We start from the raw sequence: 15,572 nt of genomic DNA, 5'->3' as shown, positions 1-15,572 counted from the left end.
GCGCTACAAGATCTAAGCTGGTATTAAGCTTAGGGGGATTCATGCTGGTACCCCATCTTTTGGACGCTAAGGTTAAGAGTGGGGCTTATACCATGACATTATGCCATGACAACATCTATTACAGAACATGCCACTCTGGGGCTGTGCTGCTTGGTGCCAGTCTGCCCAGAGGTTGGCATGCCCACTGCAGACAGTGCCACAGTATAAACGGATGGGCTTGAACTGACACATCTCAGAGCTCTGGGGTCCCCACCAGCCATGGGGGCTCAGAGCTCCAGTGTCCCCCAGCTCCCCCCTGCCTGGGACAGGGTGGGGAGCTCTGGGTCCCCCTGCCTGTGGTGGCGGCTGGGCACTGCAGGGTCCCCCTGCCTGGTACGGGGTGGGGCGCTGCGGGGTCCCCCTGCCTGGGGCGGCGCCCCCATGGCACCGCCTTGGGAGCGCGGCGCTATTCCCCGCCCCCCCGAGGGGGGCGCCCGGCCGCTCTGTCCCGACCGGCGCGTCTCGCTTGTTCCGCCGCCGCTACCGACCCCAGTCTCGTGACCGGAAGCGGAAGTCCAGGGCCGGCGGCGCGATGGCGGCGGAAGGGGATGTGGAGCTGGAGCTGGAGACGGAGCCGAACGGGGCCGGCGGCGGCGCGGACGGGGCCGGGGGGCGGCCGGCTGAGAAGCCCCGGAAACACGACAGCGGCGCCGCGGACCTGGAGCGGGTCACGGACTATGCGGAGGAGAAAGAGATTCAGAGCTCGAACCTGGAGACGGTGTGGGCGGGTTCAGGGGGGCGGAGCCCCAGGCGATGGGGCGGGGCCGGGGCGGGGCCCCAGGCTGTGGGGCGGGGCCGGGCCAGCCGGGGCGGGGCCCCAGGCTGTGGGGCGGGGCCGGAGCCAGCGGGGGCGGGGCCCCAGGCTGTGGGGCGGGGCCGGAGCCAGCGGGGGCGGGGCCCCAGGCTGTGGGGCGGGGCCGGAGCCAGCGGGGGCGGGGCCCCAGGCTGTGGGGCTGGGCCGGAGCCAGCGGGGGCGGGGCCCCAGGCGATGGGGCGGGGCCGGGGCCAGCGGGAGCTGGGGCGGGGCCCCAGGCGATGGGGCGGGGCCAGAGCCAGTGGGGGCGGGGCCCCAGGCGATGGGGCGGGGCCGGGGCCAGCGGGAGCTGGGGCGGGGCCCCAGGCGATGGGGCGGGGCCAGAGCCAGCGGGGGCGGGGCCCCAGGCGATGGGGCAGGGCTGGGGCCAGCGAGGGCGGAGCCCCAGGCGATGGGGCGGGGCCCCAGGCGATGGCCTTGCTCAGAATATATTCAGCAGTTGAACCTGGAGCTGGTTGAAGAAGCCAGAGGGCAGAAGCTGATGGGGGTTGGGGCCATGGGCCCCCGGGCAGTCTGGGGCTCTTTCCCGCCAACCAGCAGTGGCCTGAGAGTCCAGCACTAGAGGCCGTAGCATGTGGCTCCTCAGGGTCTGGCTGTGGGTTTTGGGAAGGAGCTCAGCTTGACCTGATAGTGTATGGTGACGTAGCTGTGGGGAGACCCCTCCCTCTGTATGCTGGAGGTAACCCTGCCTGCTTCTTCTGCCTAGGCCATGTCAGTGATTGGAGACCGGCGATCCAGAGAGCAGAAAGCAAAACAAGAGAGGTAAGTGCTCCCTGCATCTCTTGTTCCATTTTTAATGTAGAGCTTTGAGACGCAACCTTCATGCCCCACAGATTAAACATCAGTCTTATTGGTTGTTATAGGTTAGAACAGCTTCTTTGGAGCCAAAGCTCAGACAGTTCTGGCCATGCCAAGCCAGGGCATTCAGTTCCTGAGCCATTTAGTCCAATAATAGGTGACATGACTTTACACATGCAGAACCCTCTTCTGGAGGTCCAGGGCAGCATTTTTCAAAGTGCGGGTTGTGACCCAGTACTGGGTCGTGGTATGTAAAGCACTTGGTCGCTCTGGTTAGTACCACTGAGTGGGGCATTAAAAGTCCAGTCGGTGGTGCTGCCCAGCAACCTGTTCCGACACCGCACTGCGCCCTGGAAGCGGCCAGCAGCAGGTCTGGCTTCCAGACAGGGGGGCCCTGGGGCTCCATGCGCTGCCCCCGCCTTGAGCACCAGCTCCGCACGGCTAATGGGAGCTGGGGGGTGGGCGGTGCCTGCAGGCCAGAGCCATGTGGAGCCGCTTGTGCACCTCAACCTAGGAGCTGGACCTCCTGGTGGCCACTTCAGGCACAGTGCAGTCCACATTGCCAGGACAGGCAGGAAGCCTCTGTGCGCACCCTGGCTGCGCTGCTGACCAGGAGCTGTCGGAGGTAAGTCCATGCCCCAGCCCTAAGCCCCACCACAAACCTGGAGCCCTGAACCCCCCCAGCCCATAGCCCTGACCCCATCCTGCACCCCAAGCCCCAGCCCTGATCCCCGCACAAACCCAGAGTCCCTCCTGCACCCCAAATCCCTCATCCCTGGTCCCAGCCCAGAGCCCTACACCCCTGCCCCAGCCCAGAGCCCCCTCCCACACCCCGAACCCCTCATTCCTGGCCCCACCCTGCAGCCCTCACCTCTGCACTCCAACCCTCTGGCCCAGCCCTGAGCCCCTCCCATACCCCAAACCCTTCATCCCAAGCGCCGTTGGGTCATGGGCATCAACAATTTTCTTCAACTGGGTCCCCAGGAAAAAAGTTTGAAAACCACTGGCCATGGGGACCAAGGTAGTTTTGCTGGCTAAACTTCTTGCCTGTCCAAGTCCAGTCTCAGGACTGGTGGCTTTATGCTTTGGCAAGGAGTTGCCGCAAGCTTTCTGATTGTTCTTTACAGTTGTGACTGAGTTGGTCTGGAAAAGGGGGTCTGGAGCCTGTTGTTGGTGCTTTATGTTCTGATTCCTTTTGTTACAGGGAAAAAGAACTTGCAAAAGTTACAATAAAGAAAGAAGATTTGGAACTGATTGTGAGTATGGAAGGCAGGGTAGATTTGATTTAAATCACTAGTCAGGAAGACTCGATTTAATCATGGATTTCTACATAAAAGTGCATTCTCGTTGGTTGTTATCTTAATACATATTCTTCACAGCTCAGAGATAGATGAGACCCAAACTGGGTCTGTTTTACGGCCTGCTGCCATTATAGGCTTTCCCTTCTAGTGAGAGAATGGTATTGTAGATCTCAAATCAATGGAGACTACACTCAGAAAGACCTCAAGATTTCTGGAATATGCTGCTCAAACAGATTCACTTTTGTTTCTACTGCCTGTCCTTCCCTTCTCACATTATTTCCAGACATCTCCTTGTCCAGATCTATTCCCACACAACAATCTTCTATTCATTGAACTTTTGAACTGTTAGAGAGGTAAGGGATTGACTCTGCATACACCAATTTGCAGAGGGACAATGGGGCTGTGGCCTGTTATTTCTCACTTCTCTATATTATTTATTTTAAAATGTTGCTGTTAACGAGCATGTTATCTCTGGAGATACAAATCCACAGTTTGAGAACTGCAAAACCAAGCATCTCTGATGGTATGTTCTAGACTGAGCATATTCTATCCAGACACCTCTGGAACTCCATAAGATTGAGTCCCTAATCCATGAACTATTGGAACTCATTTACAAAACTTTTTCTTAAACATTACCTGAATATATTGTCTCATGCTATAGAATTAGAATTTGTAACCCCTATTCTATGCCGAGATCTCTTTGAGCTATAATGTATCTTAATTAAAACTATCCTTAGATAATTTTTTTCCTCAAAAACCATTTTATCAAAAAAATGGTTTTGTTTTTAATCATTGATTTTTATCCACTCTGCTTTGCTGTAGTGCACTATAGTAAGCCAGGAACAGTAGCTGGACTCTGCAGCAGCTATGTAACTCGTACTCGGTTGAGGCCTCAGTAATGCGGGAGATGAGTCCACCACTTTTCTTGTGTGATGTCTGCTGTTGTGCAGCGTCTCTCATCTCTGCTCCATTCCCTGCAGATGAATGAGATGGCGATCTCTCGGGCAGCTGCAGAGCGTAGTCTGCGAGAGCATATGGGGAATGTGGTGGAGGCTCTGATCACCCTCACCAACTAACCACATTCCAACTGGACCACTTTGTGCTTTGAGAAGGGAATGAGGGAGGAAGACTCGTTGGGACTTCGTCTTTGTGTGGTCACCCCTGCCATGTGCACTGCCTTCCCAATAATGCTTTGACAGAGTGATACTAGTCAGATGCTACATGTATTAACTTATTGAAATAAAGACATCTGTAACCTTGTGGACACAGTTTAGAAAGCAGCCATGAATGGGCCCTGAGAGGCCTGAAAGAGTGCTACCACCCACCTGTTGTAGAAAGCTTTCATCACGGTGCTCTTCATGTAGATGGCAGGCTACTCACACAACAGAGTCACAAGGTGCTTTGCTGCGCTAGTAATGGATACGATGTCAGGGGTGAGACAAATTGGATCTGGCCTGTAAAGCTCAGCAGGGTGGGGAGTACAGAGCTGAGGGAGTGTTTTTGAATGAGCTCACCAGGGTGGGGAGTACAGAGCTGAGGCAGTGTTTTCTGAATGAAGTGTTCACTTAAACCTTCAGAGAACAATGGCTGCGCTCTGAAAAGGGAGAGATGGGGTAATGTTCCCACCCCTGCTGAATGGTTCTTTGATATGAACTTTATTCCGTTCTGCCATTATATTGCTCCATCACCATGCTGCTCACAGGCTTGAGGTCTAGCTGCTATGGCCTTTCTAGTTCTTAATCTGAGCTCTGCTGGCTTCAGTCTTCCCTCCAGTAAGCCCAGCAGTCTCACTTTATATTATCTTCCTGTTTTGTCAGCTCCTAAAAATCACATGGTCTGAGTGCAAAGACCTTCTCAAGCTTCTATATTTATGCAGTGCTAGAAGCTCTGAGGTGCTTTCCATGTAATATGTCTGGGGTTAACGGAAGGGGCCGTTCTGGCTGAATCAGCCTGCCTGTGGTTTCAAGGCCTCACAGGGCCAGAACACAGGCTGCCTTATAGGGCCACAGCTCCCTACTGAAACTCCCGGGCAAGCCTGGTTGTTACAAAACTTGAGGTAAGCAGTCCTGGCAGCAGGGAGGGATAGCTCAGTGGTTTGATTGGCCTGCTAAACCCAGGGTTGTGAGTTCAATCCTTGAGGGGGCCACTTAGGGATCTGGGGCAAAAAATCAGTACTTGGTCCTGCTAGTGAAGGCAGGGGCTGGACTCCATGACCTTTCAGGGTCCCTTCCAGCTCTGGGAGATAGGTATATCTCTTAAGGCATTGTAGAGTTGAAGGGCTGCAGAGAACACTAGCTTCAACTTGTGCCCTGTTAGGGGGCTGCATGTTCACCCTAATGCTGAATAGCCGCTAGAGGAGCAGAGCATCCCTTCAGTCTCCATCTGTGGCCAGGAATGGATCATGGGGAATTTGTGTTTATGGCCTGCACTGACAGCTTGGTGTGAGAAAGCTGCTCCCAGAGGTGATGTGGGCTGGAGCTCTAACAGCCTAATAGGGTAAGGCTGGGGCACCGGCACAGAATACCCCCCAAGGGTGAGCAGAAACAGTACTGGGGAACTGCTGCTAAGTCACCTCCTCCCTCAAAGTCAGAATTCCATCCACCTCACAGCACAAATGTGCCCTACACCTGCATCTCCTGTGAGCTGAGTTCAGTTATGCAAATCCCTAGCACAGAGAGAAGGGAGAGGGCCCTGGTTCAGCCACCAACATGCCCCTCCCACCCCCCAAGAGTGATAGCAATGCCAGTCTTGTGAGAAACAGCTTTTAATCAAAACTCAGATCTTGTGCCTTGGGGTCCTGGAAGAGCCCCATACCCTACGGTACAGGTAGGGGAGCCAAGCAGAGGGCTAGGCCAAAGAGGCTTCAAAGCCCCACAGAGCTAGGGCAGAGAACAAAGGGAACTGCCTTCCCAGCTGGAGATGGGATGTTGTGCAGAGGTGGGGAGATGCCTTGGAACAGACTGTAGGAGCCTGCTGCTAATTCCAAGGGAACTGGGGGTCTGCTGCCCTCTGGCAGGGGGATCTGGGCAGCTGTCTAGTCCTGTGGGGCTGGTGGGGGCAAAAAACATTCAGCGCTGGGTCTGCCTGGCCTAGCACAAGGATGGACTTTTCCTCTGATTCCAATTGAGTCCAGCAGAAAGTCTGTGCAGCCCGGCCCAGGTCACCAGGCGGAGTGGTGAGAACTCAGTGCTGGAGCACAGAATGCAACACTCAGCTCGACAAATGGAATTGGCCAAACCAGGCACACTTTATGCCCCAACGCACTCGCAAGATTTCTGGCAGGGTGAGGACCCATAGCAGACAAGTGCCTTTCCACCCTGCTGTTGGCAGCATGACACTGTCCTGGGCACTCCCCTTAGGTAGTTTTCCGCTTCTTAGCTGATGGTCTCTCAAAGACGTCCCGCACGCCGGCTGCCTTCTGCTTGAAGAACTTGGTGTTTTGTGCACTTTCCTGGCCCCAAGCTGAGTCAAAGGAGGTTGTGTCCTGATCCACCAGGTGTGTGTACTTGGTCCGTCCAGAGCGCCCAAAGTTTTTGACCTACGGAGAAAAAAATTCTGTGAGCAGCAACCTCCCCACAAGCGGGACCCACAGCGCCCTCCAAGTACAAACTGTGGACCAGGCCTTCCTGTCACCCCACCATACAGGTACCCTCTAAGGCCCTGCTAGCTGAGAACTCACCCCACCCCCATGAGCCCATCTCCAGCACACATACCTGCATGACTTTAGGCAGGATGGTCTTGTTGAAATGATCCTCCAGCGTGGGGGCACTGAAGTCTCTCTTGTACACTTCCTCATCTTCATCCTAGGGAGGGATGGACATGCAGCAGAGTCATTTAGAGTAAGCCCCCAGGGAAACCAGGTAAGGACACACTCCACAAACAGCATAGTTCAGAGAGTGCTGGGAATAACACTCAAGATTCTCTGCTCGCGTCAGAATCACAGAAATTGGAGACAAGGCTTGTGTCCCATCTAGTCCATCTCCAGGGTCTAGATTAGAACATTAGTCTTGGTGTGGCAAACACACCAAGCAAAGAACCTCCCACCTCATTTGTTTCTTGCAGCTTTTAGACAATTTTCCAAACATACTACAACCCTCCTGGCCTGGTGAGCTAACACTAGGTTAGAGGGAAGGGTGACAGCCCTGGGCTACACAAGACAACAAAATGTAAGCAGTGTGCAAGGGGTCTCACCATTCCAGATTCCAAGGTCCTTATTTCCATCTAAATTTGTCTAGGAAAAGGGTTGGGTTGACAATGACGGGGAAACGGGGAGTGGAGAGGGTTTGGGCCATATGAGATCAAATAGCAATGAGACATCCAGGTAGATCTGTCAGTCATTACCAGAGAGGTATCAGTGGATGCATGAGAACAACCCCAAGGAGGTCAAGTGACAATCAATTTCACTGTCAGGAAGCTTCCTGGTGTTCAGCCTACATCTCCCTTTATTTAATGTAACCTCATCTTCAGTCAAGCCTGAATCACACCACATCCTCTTAGGGATTCACACCCATCAAACACAGCAGACTCATCGTGTTCTCCTGACACCACACACCCTTCAGTGGCTGTGTTGCCACTCTACAGCTGTAGCCCGTGTAATCTTTCCTTTAAACCAGTCCTTCCCCTGAAGCATTCAGAAACGAACACACTGTTCCAGGTGTGGGAGCCACAGAGCAGGGCTGTCCCTACAGTCACTCACCATGAAGAAGGCCCCGCGGTGGTAGTACTTCTGCAGGAATTTGTATTTGCCCTTCACTGCCTTGTTGGTGATGACCTTGCCATTGGCACGGAGCTCAGCACGGCGCTCCTCCTCTGTCAGGTTCCGCATGCGATCAATCTCAGCCTTCTCCTTCTCCAGTCTGTGCAGGAGGCACAAAGCCCGTTAGAGACAGCCCTGCTCCCACCAGGCCCTCTGCTCTGCCCAGAAGGCAGAAAGCTTATCCTACTCACATCCCTGGCCAGAGACTGCAGCTCTAGGAAGCAATTCAACCCACTAAATTCCAGGGGCACGCACCAAATGCCCTGTCCCTCCAGGAGCTAAGATGGGGTGCCCTCTGCTCTGCCAGACAGAGCAGGAAATGGGGAGGGGAAGATGCCCCCTCATGGCCGCTGTCTTCTGGGTCAGGGACTAGAGACATTCAACCTCAAGCCCAGGTTGTGGCAGCACTTACGCCTCTCGCTCCTCACGGTCCCGTTTGATGCGCTTCAGCTCGCGCACTTTCCAGGACTCATACTCCTCCTCATCGTTCTCGTCGTCAGTATCGAGTGCTTCCAGCGCAGCCAGCGAGCGCTTGTTCTCCTCCAGCTCCTTCTTAGTCTCTTCCTCCACAATCTGCAGAGGGGACCACGCTGTGAACTGAGCCTGCTGCAGCAGACCAACCCTCTCCCGTTCCCACGGATACGCTGCCCCACTGAACAGTCCCCATTACCTTGAGAGTGTACTTCCGCCTCTCCTCCGCCAGTCGCTTTGCCTCCTGCTCCAACTCCTTCTGCTTCACTGCCTCTGCCTCTCGTTCCTGGACTGTAACTCGATCCTTCCTGGAACAGAGGGGCCATCACAGGCTTCCTTCCCCCTCTCACTGCACCTGACCCATCCCTCTCAAAGTCCCACACCAGCACTGGCTATTTCACTCTCTGGAGTCAGTGTCTGCCCCCAGGATCCTCACCTGTCTGGTGCTGCTCCAGGCCCAGCTGCCTTAGCAGCTTCCTGAGTGACCTCTCAAAACCCTAGATCTGTTGTGGGGAGAGACCCATTTCCTGTGGTCCTCTGAACCTCACTGGCAATCACCCTATCACCACTGAGTGGCACCTACCCAAAAGTAACAGCTAGTACCATGAAGAGACTCTGAGCCCATCCAGCTTGTGTACGCTGCAGGGTCAGATGCAACTGACAGAGCTAAAAACAACAGCTGCCTGGAATCTATCACTCCCAGACGCTCAATTACATGGACAGCTGCTGCATATCTGTGCCAAGCCAGCACCTGACCTGCAGATAGAACCTGAGGTGCTATTAGCATGTGCACCAGTTGCTTTCTGAGCTACATGATAACGAACATGAGCATGCTTCTCTGTGCACCAGTGATTCTTCACATTTTCCATCTAGGCTGGCGCTCTGCCCTCCTTCAGCTGTGAGCAATCCCTCACCCCCACAACAGCAAGGCACACCACCTACTTGCGGATGAAGACAGGTTTGAGACGTGGCTCCGTTTCATCCTCACTGTCTGTGTACTCCTCATACTCAGACTCAGATTCAGACTCCTCGCCAGACCTGCCTTCGTCCTCCACTTCCATCACCTCCATCTCCTCATTCTTTCTCTCCTGGGCTCGCTGGCGCATCATCCCACGACGACGCTCAATCTCCTAATTGAGGCACACACCAAACCCAAAGGGAGTCAACAGAACTGCTGACCTTCCATTCACCCCCAGGTCTCTTGCAAGGGGGTGGGGGAGGATGTTTGCCCCAGGTAGGGCCCAAGAGGGGCAGAGGCCCCAAGTCCAGTCTAACTCCTTCATGCAATGGGTGAAATGGATGGAATTAACTGGCATTAACAGCACTGATTCCTTGTTCCATAGAGGCCAAACTCTGATCCACCATTCTGCATACTTCACCATACAAACCAAAGGGGGCATCAGCCAATGTTCCCTCCCCACAGCAAGGCCAGCGGTGAGACAGCTGTCCATAAGTGCTGCCATACTGGGCTAGACTAGTGTTGTGGTCCTCCAGTCCTGTCTCTGACAGTGGCCAGTCCTCGGGCTTTAGGGAGAGTGTGCATAACAGGGCAGCTTTGGAGAGACCCCACCCCATCTTCCTCAACAAGTTTCTGGCAGTCAGACACTTAGGGTCACCCCGAGCAAAGGGTTGCAGCCCTAACCATCTTGGCTAATAGCCACTGACAGACCTGTCCTCCTGGAACTTACCTAGTTTTTTTTTTAAACCCAGTTTTACTTTTGACCTTCACAACATCCCATGGCAACAAGTTCCATAGATTGCCTGTGCATTGTGTGAAAAAGTATTTCCTGTTGTATTAAATGTTCTGCCTACTAATTTAATAAGGCATTTGTATTATGTGAAAGGGTAAATAACACTTCTCTAGTCACTTCCTCCACACCAGTCATGATTTTATAGACTTCTATCACCTCCCTCCTTAGTCATCTCTTTTCTAAACTGAGCAGCCCCAATCTCTTTAATCTCCCTGTGTAGGGAAGCCGTTCTATATCCTTGATCATCTTTGTTGCCCGTCTAAGAACCTTTTCCAGTTGAACTATATCCTGAGATGGGCAACCAGAACTGCCCACAGTATGCCTGGTGTGCACGTACCATGGATTTATATAGTAGCATTATGGTATTTTCTGTCTTATTATCTATCCCTTTCCTAATAGTCCCTAGCATTCTGTTAGCTTTTTGACCACAGCTGTGCACTTAGATGAAGTTTTCAGAGAACTAGCCATGAGGACTCAAAGTTCTTGAGTGGCAACAGGTAATTTAAAGCTCATCATTATACACGTGTATTTAGAATTTTTTTTCCAACGTGCATTACACTTTGCACTTATCAACTGTTGAATTTCTTCTGCCAGTTTGTTGCCCACTCACCCATTTTTTTTAGGTTCCTTTGTAACTCTTTGCAGTCAACTTTCGACTTATTTATTTTGAATAATTCTGTATCATCTGAAAACTTTTCCACTTCACTGTTCATTCCCTTTTTCAGATTATTAATGAATATGTCGAACTGCGCACAACCCAGTATTGGGGACCCCATTACTTACCTCTCTCCATTGTAAAAACTGACCATTTATTCCTACCTTTTGTTTCCTATCTTTTAATCAGTCACTGATCCATGAGAGGACCTTCCCTTTTATCCCATGTAACCCAAATGGCAAGTTGAGGCCATCTGTAGACCAACCCTTAACCTCTTTCAGATTCGTCCAGGTATTAGCCAGTCCCATCTGCCCATGGATCTGGTACTGCCTTCAGCGGCAGGAAGCTGGACCCCACCTTATGGAAACTCAGAGAGCCTGGGGAACTGGTGCTTGCAGCACATTTGCAGCATGTTTCCATGGCTCTGCACGTACCTCATCATCAATCTCTTCTTCCTCCTCCTCACTGGTATCTTCCCGTTCCATGCGCCAGGCATCTCCCTCCACCTCCGAGTCACTTTCTCCAACTACTTCTGGCTCGACAATTTTGCGGTGCCTTGCGAGTCTATGCACAGACACCAAAGTTAACATTTCATAGCAATTCAAGTGCCATAAAGCAGCGACCATAGGCCACAGCCCGTCTAAATGCTCTGGGGCTCTTCAAACTGAAGTCCCCACACATACACATCCAAGCCAGCCAGGAATTCTCAAGCCATTCCAACCCCACAATGATCCTGCCATAGCCCCAATAATCACAGCAAAGATGTATCTCAGCATGCCAAGATGAACACGTGTGTTAATCTCAAATACTCAAGTAACTAAAAAAAGTGGCTAGACTCAACAGTGTCCTAAATATAATCAGACTGTAACAATCATAGCTCTTATGTATATGATGCTACAGTACAAACCATGTATTACTCTCCTTGACAATCTGAGCACCTGGGCTGCAGGTAGAGCTATAGCAGCAAAGTTTGGAAAAAGTAACATTTCTTCTCGGAAGGTTGATTTACATGGTGCCATTTAAGATCCAGTAGCTGGATTGCTCAGGAACACACTTCTTTCTGTTCATCTCACTGTAGAAAATGCAGCTTCCACTAGTATCCTGCTTCTTCAGCAATTGTAAAGACTGAGGCAATGCTAGAACTGACCCAGCTACTCCTCATAGATATGAATTACTGACTTGAGGTGAATTAAATAAATGTTACTCATGTCTATCTCAGTTAGATGCAGTAACATGACATTCTTCATCTCCATACAAGAAGGTTATCCTGTTTTATAGATTCTGCTTTCCTCCCCATGTTAAGACCTTAAGGAGCTAGCTGTACTATTTGTGGTCACTTTCAGAACTTGAGGACTAACTGCACTAGCTTACATCTAAAGAATTATTTGCGACAATGCATAGGGCTGCTTTTCCTTCCTATATTCCTCTAGTTAAGATGTGGGGAATATATTAAAGGGACACCTGAAAAATGCATCCCTACAACTGACTCAAGCAAAGTCTAGTTATCGTAGCAAAAAGTTGAGAGAAAACCTTTTATTTCCACATATTTCTTCATATTTTTAGTTTGTTTACACAATGTCTTGGACAGCACTCCGGCAAAGTCAGCTCCAAAGCCTAGGTCTTTCACAAAGAGAAACTGCCGAAGACATAACAAAGGTGACTGTAAAGCCACAGCTGTCAGGGTATCTCAGGGGCAGGTGAGCCTGACACTACTTGCTGTGTGTCTCTCTTTGACTAAGGCAGGGCTGTCATGGACAGGAGCTCACCTCTCCTCCACATCCTCGTTAATGCGGTTCTGCAAGCGTCGCAGACGGGGGTCACTAGCTGAATCTTCCTCCTGCTCCTCTAGCTCCAACTCCTGCTCCTTTGCCTTTTTAATGAACTGGAACTCCTCATCCTCCTCGTCTGAGGACTCCATAGGTGCATAGTCTGGTCGCTTCCCCGACACGTAGCGCTTCACCTTCACCTTCTCCATGGAGATCTCACCTACGAGGAGGAATGGGTTACTACAGACCTGAACTTCTCACTGCCCCAGTACTCCAGGACAAACAGGGCACAGCTCCTGAGAAACCAAAGCAACCAGCCCGAGGGAAAACCAGCCCGGCCCATGACACCTCCCGGAGACCGGGCCCAGGCCTACAGGAGTCTCCCCTCCTCTCCCCCCTCCGCCCCCAGGCCTACAGGAGTCTCCCCTCCTCTCCCCCCCCCCCGCCCCCAGGAGTCTCCCCTCCTCCCCCCCCGCCCCCAGGCCTACAGGAGTCTCCCCTCCCCCCCCGCCCCCAGGCCTACAGGAGTCTCCCCCCCACCGAGGCCCGGGCCGGCCGCACCAGGCACAGGGAGCGGAGGCGCCGCGCCCCGGCCCGCTCTCACCCTTCTCGTTGCGGACGGGCACGGCCCCCGCCGTGGACTGGATCGGTGGCTGCTTCATCAGGGCGCTGGGGACCGACATGGCGGCAGCTTCTGGCCCAAACACGGGACTCGCCAACACCGAGTACTCAGCCACCCAACCGAGAGCCCGGAACCGGAACCGGAACCACCCTGTAACTGGGGTCCCAGCCAAGACCCGGAACCGGAAACTAAGTTAGCTCTCACACGCCCACTGATCGGAACTACGTCATAACGGGTCCTGGAGGAGGGATAGAGTTTCCGGAAGCAAATGATGGGCTGTCCGGCCCCTGCCGCGGGGAATTGTGGGAAGGTGGCGTTGGACGGAGTGTCCATTGGGTCGCCGCTGCCGCTGCCCCGCCTCCGCTCCCCCACCCCGGGGAGTCCCGTGGAGCTCGGCGACGCCCCCGCCCCTCAGCCGGGAGCCCGGTCCCCGTCCCGCGTGCGGCTGGTGCAGCCCCCGCCGGAGGTCGGAGCGCGGGGCCGGGGCCGGGGCCGCAGGAGCGGGGCGGGCCCGGCCCGGCCCGGCCCGGCTCGGCTCGGCTCGGCTCGGCGGGCGGCCGGCGCTGGGAGCTGGGGCGGCCGCGGCTGCGCTGAGACTCGCGGGGTCCCTGGGAGCCCCGCGGAGCCGGGGCGGGCCTGGCAGGGAGCAGCGGTGTTTGCTCCCGGAGGGGGCCTGGCCCTCGGGTTGGGAGGCTTCCCAGGTAGGGGCAGCGCAGGGGGATCGGGGGCTGGAGGGCGAAGGCGGCAGGGTGGATGAGATCTGAGCCAGGCCTAGGCTGAGTAAGAAGTTGTAATGGGACAGCCTGGGTGTAGGGGCACCAGAGGGGCTGGGAGCTCAGCGGCTGGGGCTGGGGCGTGGAAGTGAGGGAGGCTGTAGTGTTCAGGCAGGATAACGAGAACTTGCACGAGGGAGGAAAGGGGAGTGCGCTGTGCAGGACAGCAGTGGGATTCAGACATGAGGGGTGATGACGGAGAATAAAGGAGAGCAGAGTGTGGTGGGAGGAAAGAGCAGGAGTTTCATTTTGATCTCCAGGAGCATGAGTCACATCCCAGTGGTGAGTGCCTGGTCTTGGTCCCTACTTGGGCAGTGGAAGAACCTGACTGCTGTGTGCTGGCCTGCACCAGCCACAGGAAGTGGGAGGCAGGAGAGTGGCTGCTTTTTGATCCATCTCATCCCTGTGTGAGATGATGTGAGCTCCACTGGACAGGGACTGTTTGTGCACCTGAGTACTGAGGGCAACGCATCAAATCTGCCCTTGTGCCAGAAGGAGGGCTAGCCATGTCCTCAAAGCAGAGGAGGAAGTGATTCCCCATCAGATGCCCATTGTCCAATACTAGAGCTGAGCCAGCAGTGCCAGGCTGGAGTGGCCATGAACTTTGGGGTTATTCCGTAAGACTCATCAGCCTGGTTGTTACATTGCTGAGCACTCAGAGCCTTGAAGTCTCCAATGCTTCCATGTGAGGAGCTCCCATAGGATGCTCCAGTGCAGTGGGGTGAGCCATATACTGTATTCCAGCTTGAAGGCATGGAGACCTCCTGCTTTTCAGGTGGTGCTAACACCATGGCCTGCCATTCTCCTTGCCCATTCATGCTGCACATGGTACCCTGCTGCCACCCATCCAGGTGTCAATAATATTTACAAAACTGCTTCCAGAACCAGAGCCATGATGGGATGGGCCTTGTGTCAATCAGTAGGACCCTTGGCCCCGACACTCCCATTCTGGCTACTAATTAAAGGTGAACCCAGTGGAATGGCCAATCACTCCAGCCATTTCCTTGCCCAGGAAGTGAGAAGCCTGGTGCTCTTTCCCAGGGCTCTGCACTTCTGATGTGCAGTGACGCTATTCATCCTTCATGGCCCCCCAGCCTGCCCTTCAGAGGGGCATAGCAGCTGTAGCTCACTGCCTGAATAAGGACTTCCACGGCAGGTGCCCCAAAGGTTTAATAAAAGGGCAGCCTCTTTCCTGTGCTGAGGGAGTGGGCACAGGAAACCCTTCTCAGGTGCCTGGGACTGACGGAGCCTGCCTTGGCTGGTGCTTCCCCGAAGTGCCAGGCAGCAGGAGTGATTGTGGTTTGTGTGTGCCATCACAGTTCTGCTCCGGGACAGTAGCCATGATGCACTGGCACAGCAGCTACCCAGGATTTCACTGAGAGAAGCTGAGGTGTTAACCATTGAGGTGCGGTGCCACATCACGGGAGCACTTGTTTGTTAACTACTGAGTGCGGCCACTCCTTGTCACAGGAGCACCTGTTCGGCTTGGCCAGCGCTTTGGAGAAAATGGCTGCCATGATTCATACAGGACAGCTGTCAAGAGGAGGTGGGGCAATTCCAGGTGCCCTTGTAAGGCTGCATCAGGGCAACCTTGGTCCTATCTGGTCCCACCCAGCCCTGCGTTGCCCTAGAATTTGATTTCAGGCTGCGTCACAGGCACTGACCCCATTTCTGCATTTCTCTGCTATCTTCTTGGAAGAAAGGAAGAGGTTTCTGCTTCCAGGAAACCCAACCACCGGGGTGGCAGTGCCTGAGCTGCAAGCAGATGAGCCTTCCTGCGGAAGCCACAGCTGAGGGGCCTCAGGAGCTGGAAAGGTTGTGAACTG

At 53.9% G+C, this 15,572-nt stretch overlaps 2 protein-coding genes across 3 annotated transcripts; one reads left to right on the top strand and one right to left on the bottom strand.

Annotated features, from left to right (window-relative positions):
- Positions 1 to 546: 546 nt before the first annotated feature.
- HYPK (huntingtin interacting protein K) lies at positions 547 to 4,216 on the top strand. 2 transcript variants are annotated; one of them, XM_050967244.1, is made up of 4 exons: positions 547 to 757; positions 1,560 to 1,615; positions 2,856 to 2,907; positions 3,933 to 4,216. In XM_050967244.1, exons 1-4 carry the CDS (start codon positions 572 to 574, stop codon positions 4,026 to 4,028), a joined length of 390 nt encoding a protein of 129 aa, XP_050823201.1. In that variant the 5' UTR covers positions 547 to 571; the 3' UTR covers positions 4,029 to 4,216. The 2 variants fall into 2 exon arrangements, with proteins under 2 accessions (XP_050823201.1, XP_050823202.1); XM_050967245.1 differs by lacking the exon at positions 3,933 to 4,216 and having other exon boundaries at positions 2,166 to 2,901.
- Positions 4,217 to 5,700: 1,484 nt separating this feature from the next.
- MFAP1 (microfibril associated protein 1) lies at positions 5,701 to 13,147 on the bottom strand. The gene is made up of 9 exons (XM_050967233.1): positions 12,956 to 13,147; positions 12,352 to 12,571; positions 11,020 to 11,149; positions 9,122 to 9,309; positions 8,379 to 8,487; positions 8,121 to 8,281; positions 7,649 to 7,808; positions 6,666 to 6,755; positions 5,701 to 6,490 (listed from the first exon to the last, which is right to left on the bottom strand). The coding sequence occupies exons 1-9, from the start codon at positions 13,032 to 13,034 to the stop codon at positions 6,308 to 6,310; spliced, it is 1,320 nt and encodes a 439-aa protein (XP_050823190.1). The 5' UTR covers positions 13,035 to 13,147; the 3' UTR covers positions 5,701 to 6,307.
- Between the last annotated feature and the right edge of the window lie 2,425 nt (positions 13,148 to 15,572).

Source organism: Gopherus flavomarginatus, chromosome 9, assembly GCF_025201925.1.
Source record: "Gopherus flavomarginatus isolate rGopFla2 chromosome 9, rGopFla2.mat.asm, whole genome shotgun sequence".
Taxonomy (NCBI): domain Eukaryota; kingdom Metazoa; phylum Chordata; order Testudines; family Testudinidae; genus Gopherus; species Gopherus flavomarginatus.
The sequence above is the reverse complement of the archived record's forward strand: the minus strand, read 5'-3'. Positions and strand labels throughout refer to the sequence as shown.

Bases quoted from the DNA above. Each gene is read 5' to 3' on its own strand.
- HYPK (XM_050967244.1), top strand. From the start codon at position 572: ATGGCGGCGGAAGGGGATGTGGAGCTGGAGCTGGAGACGGAGCCGAAC. The intron at 758-1,559 runs GTGTGGGCGGGT...TCTTCTGCCTAG, and splicing joins AGAGCTCGAACCTGGAGACG to GCCATGTCAGTGATTGGAGA. The intron at 2,908-3,932 runs GTGAGTATGGAA...CATTCCCTGCAG, and splicing joins AAGAAGATTTGGAACTGATT to ATGAATGAGATGGCGATCTC.
- MFAP1 (XM_050967233.1), bottom strand. From the start codon at position 13,034: ATGTCGGTCCCCAGCGCCCTGATGAAGCAGCCACCGATCCAGTCCACG. The intron at 8,488-9,121 runs GTAGGTGGTGTG...CCTCTGTTCCAG, and splicing joins AAACCTGTCTTCATCCGCAA to GAAGGATCGAGTTACAGTCC. The intron at 6,491-6,665 runs GTATGTGTGCTG...TTTTCTCCGTAG, and splicing joins TCCTGCCTAAAGTCATGCAG to GTCAAAAACTTTGGGCGCTC.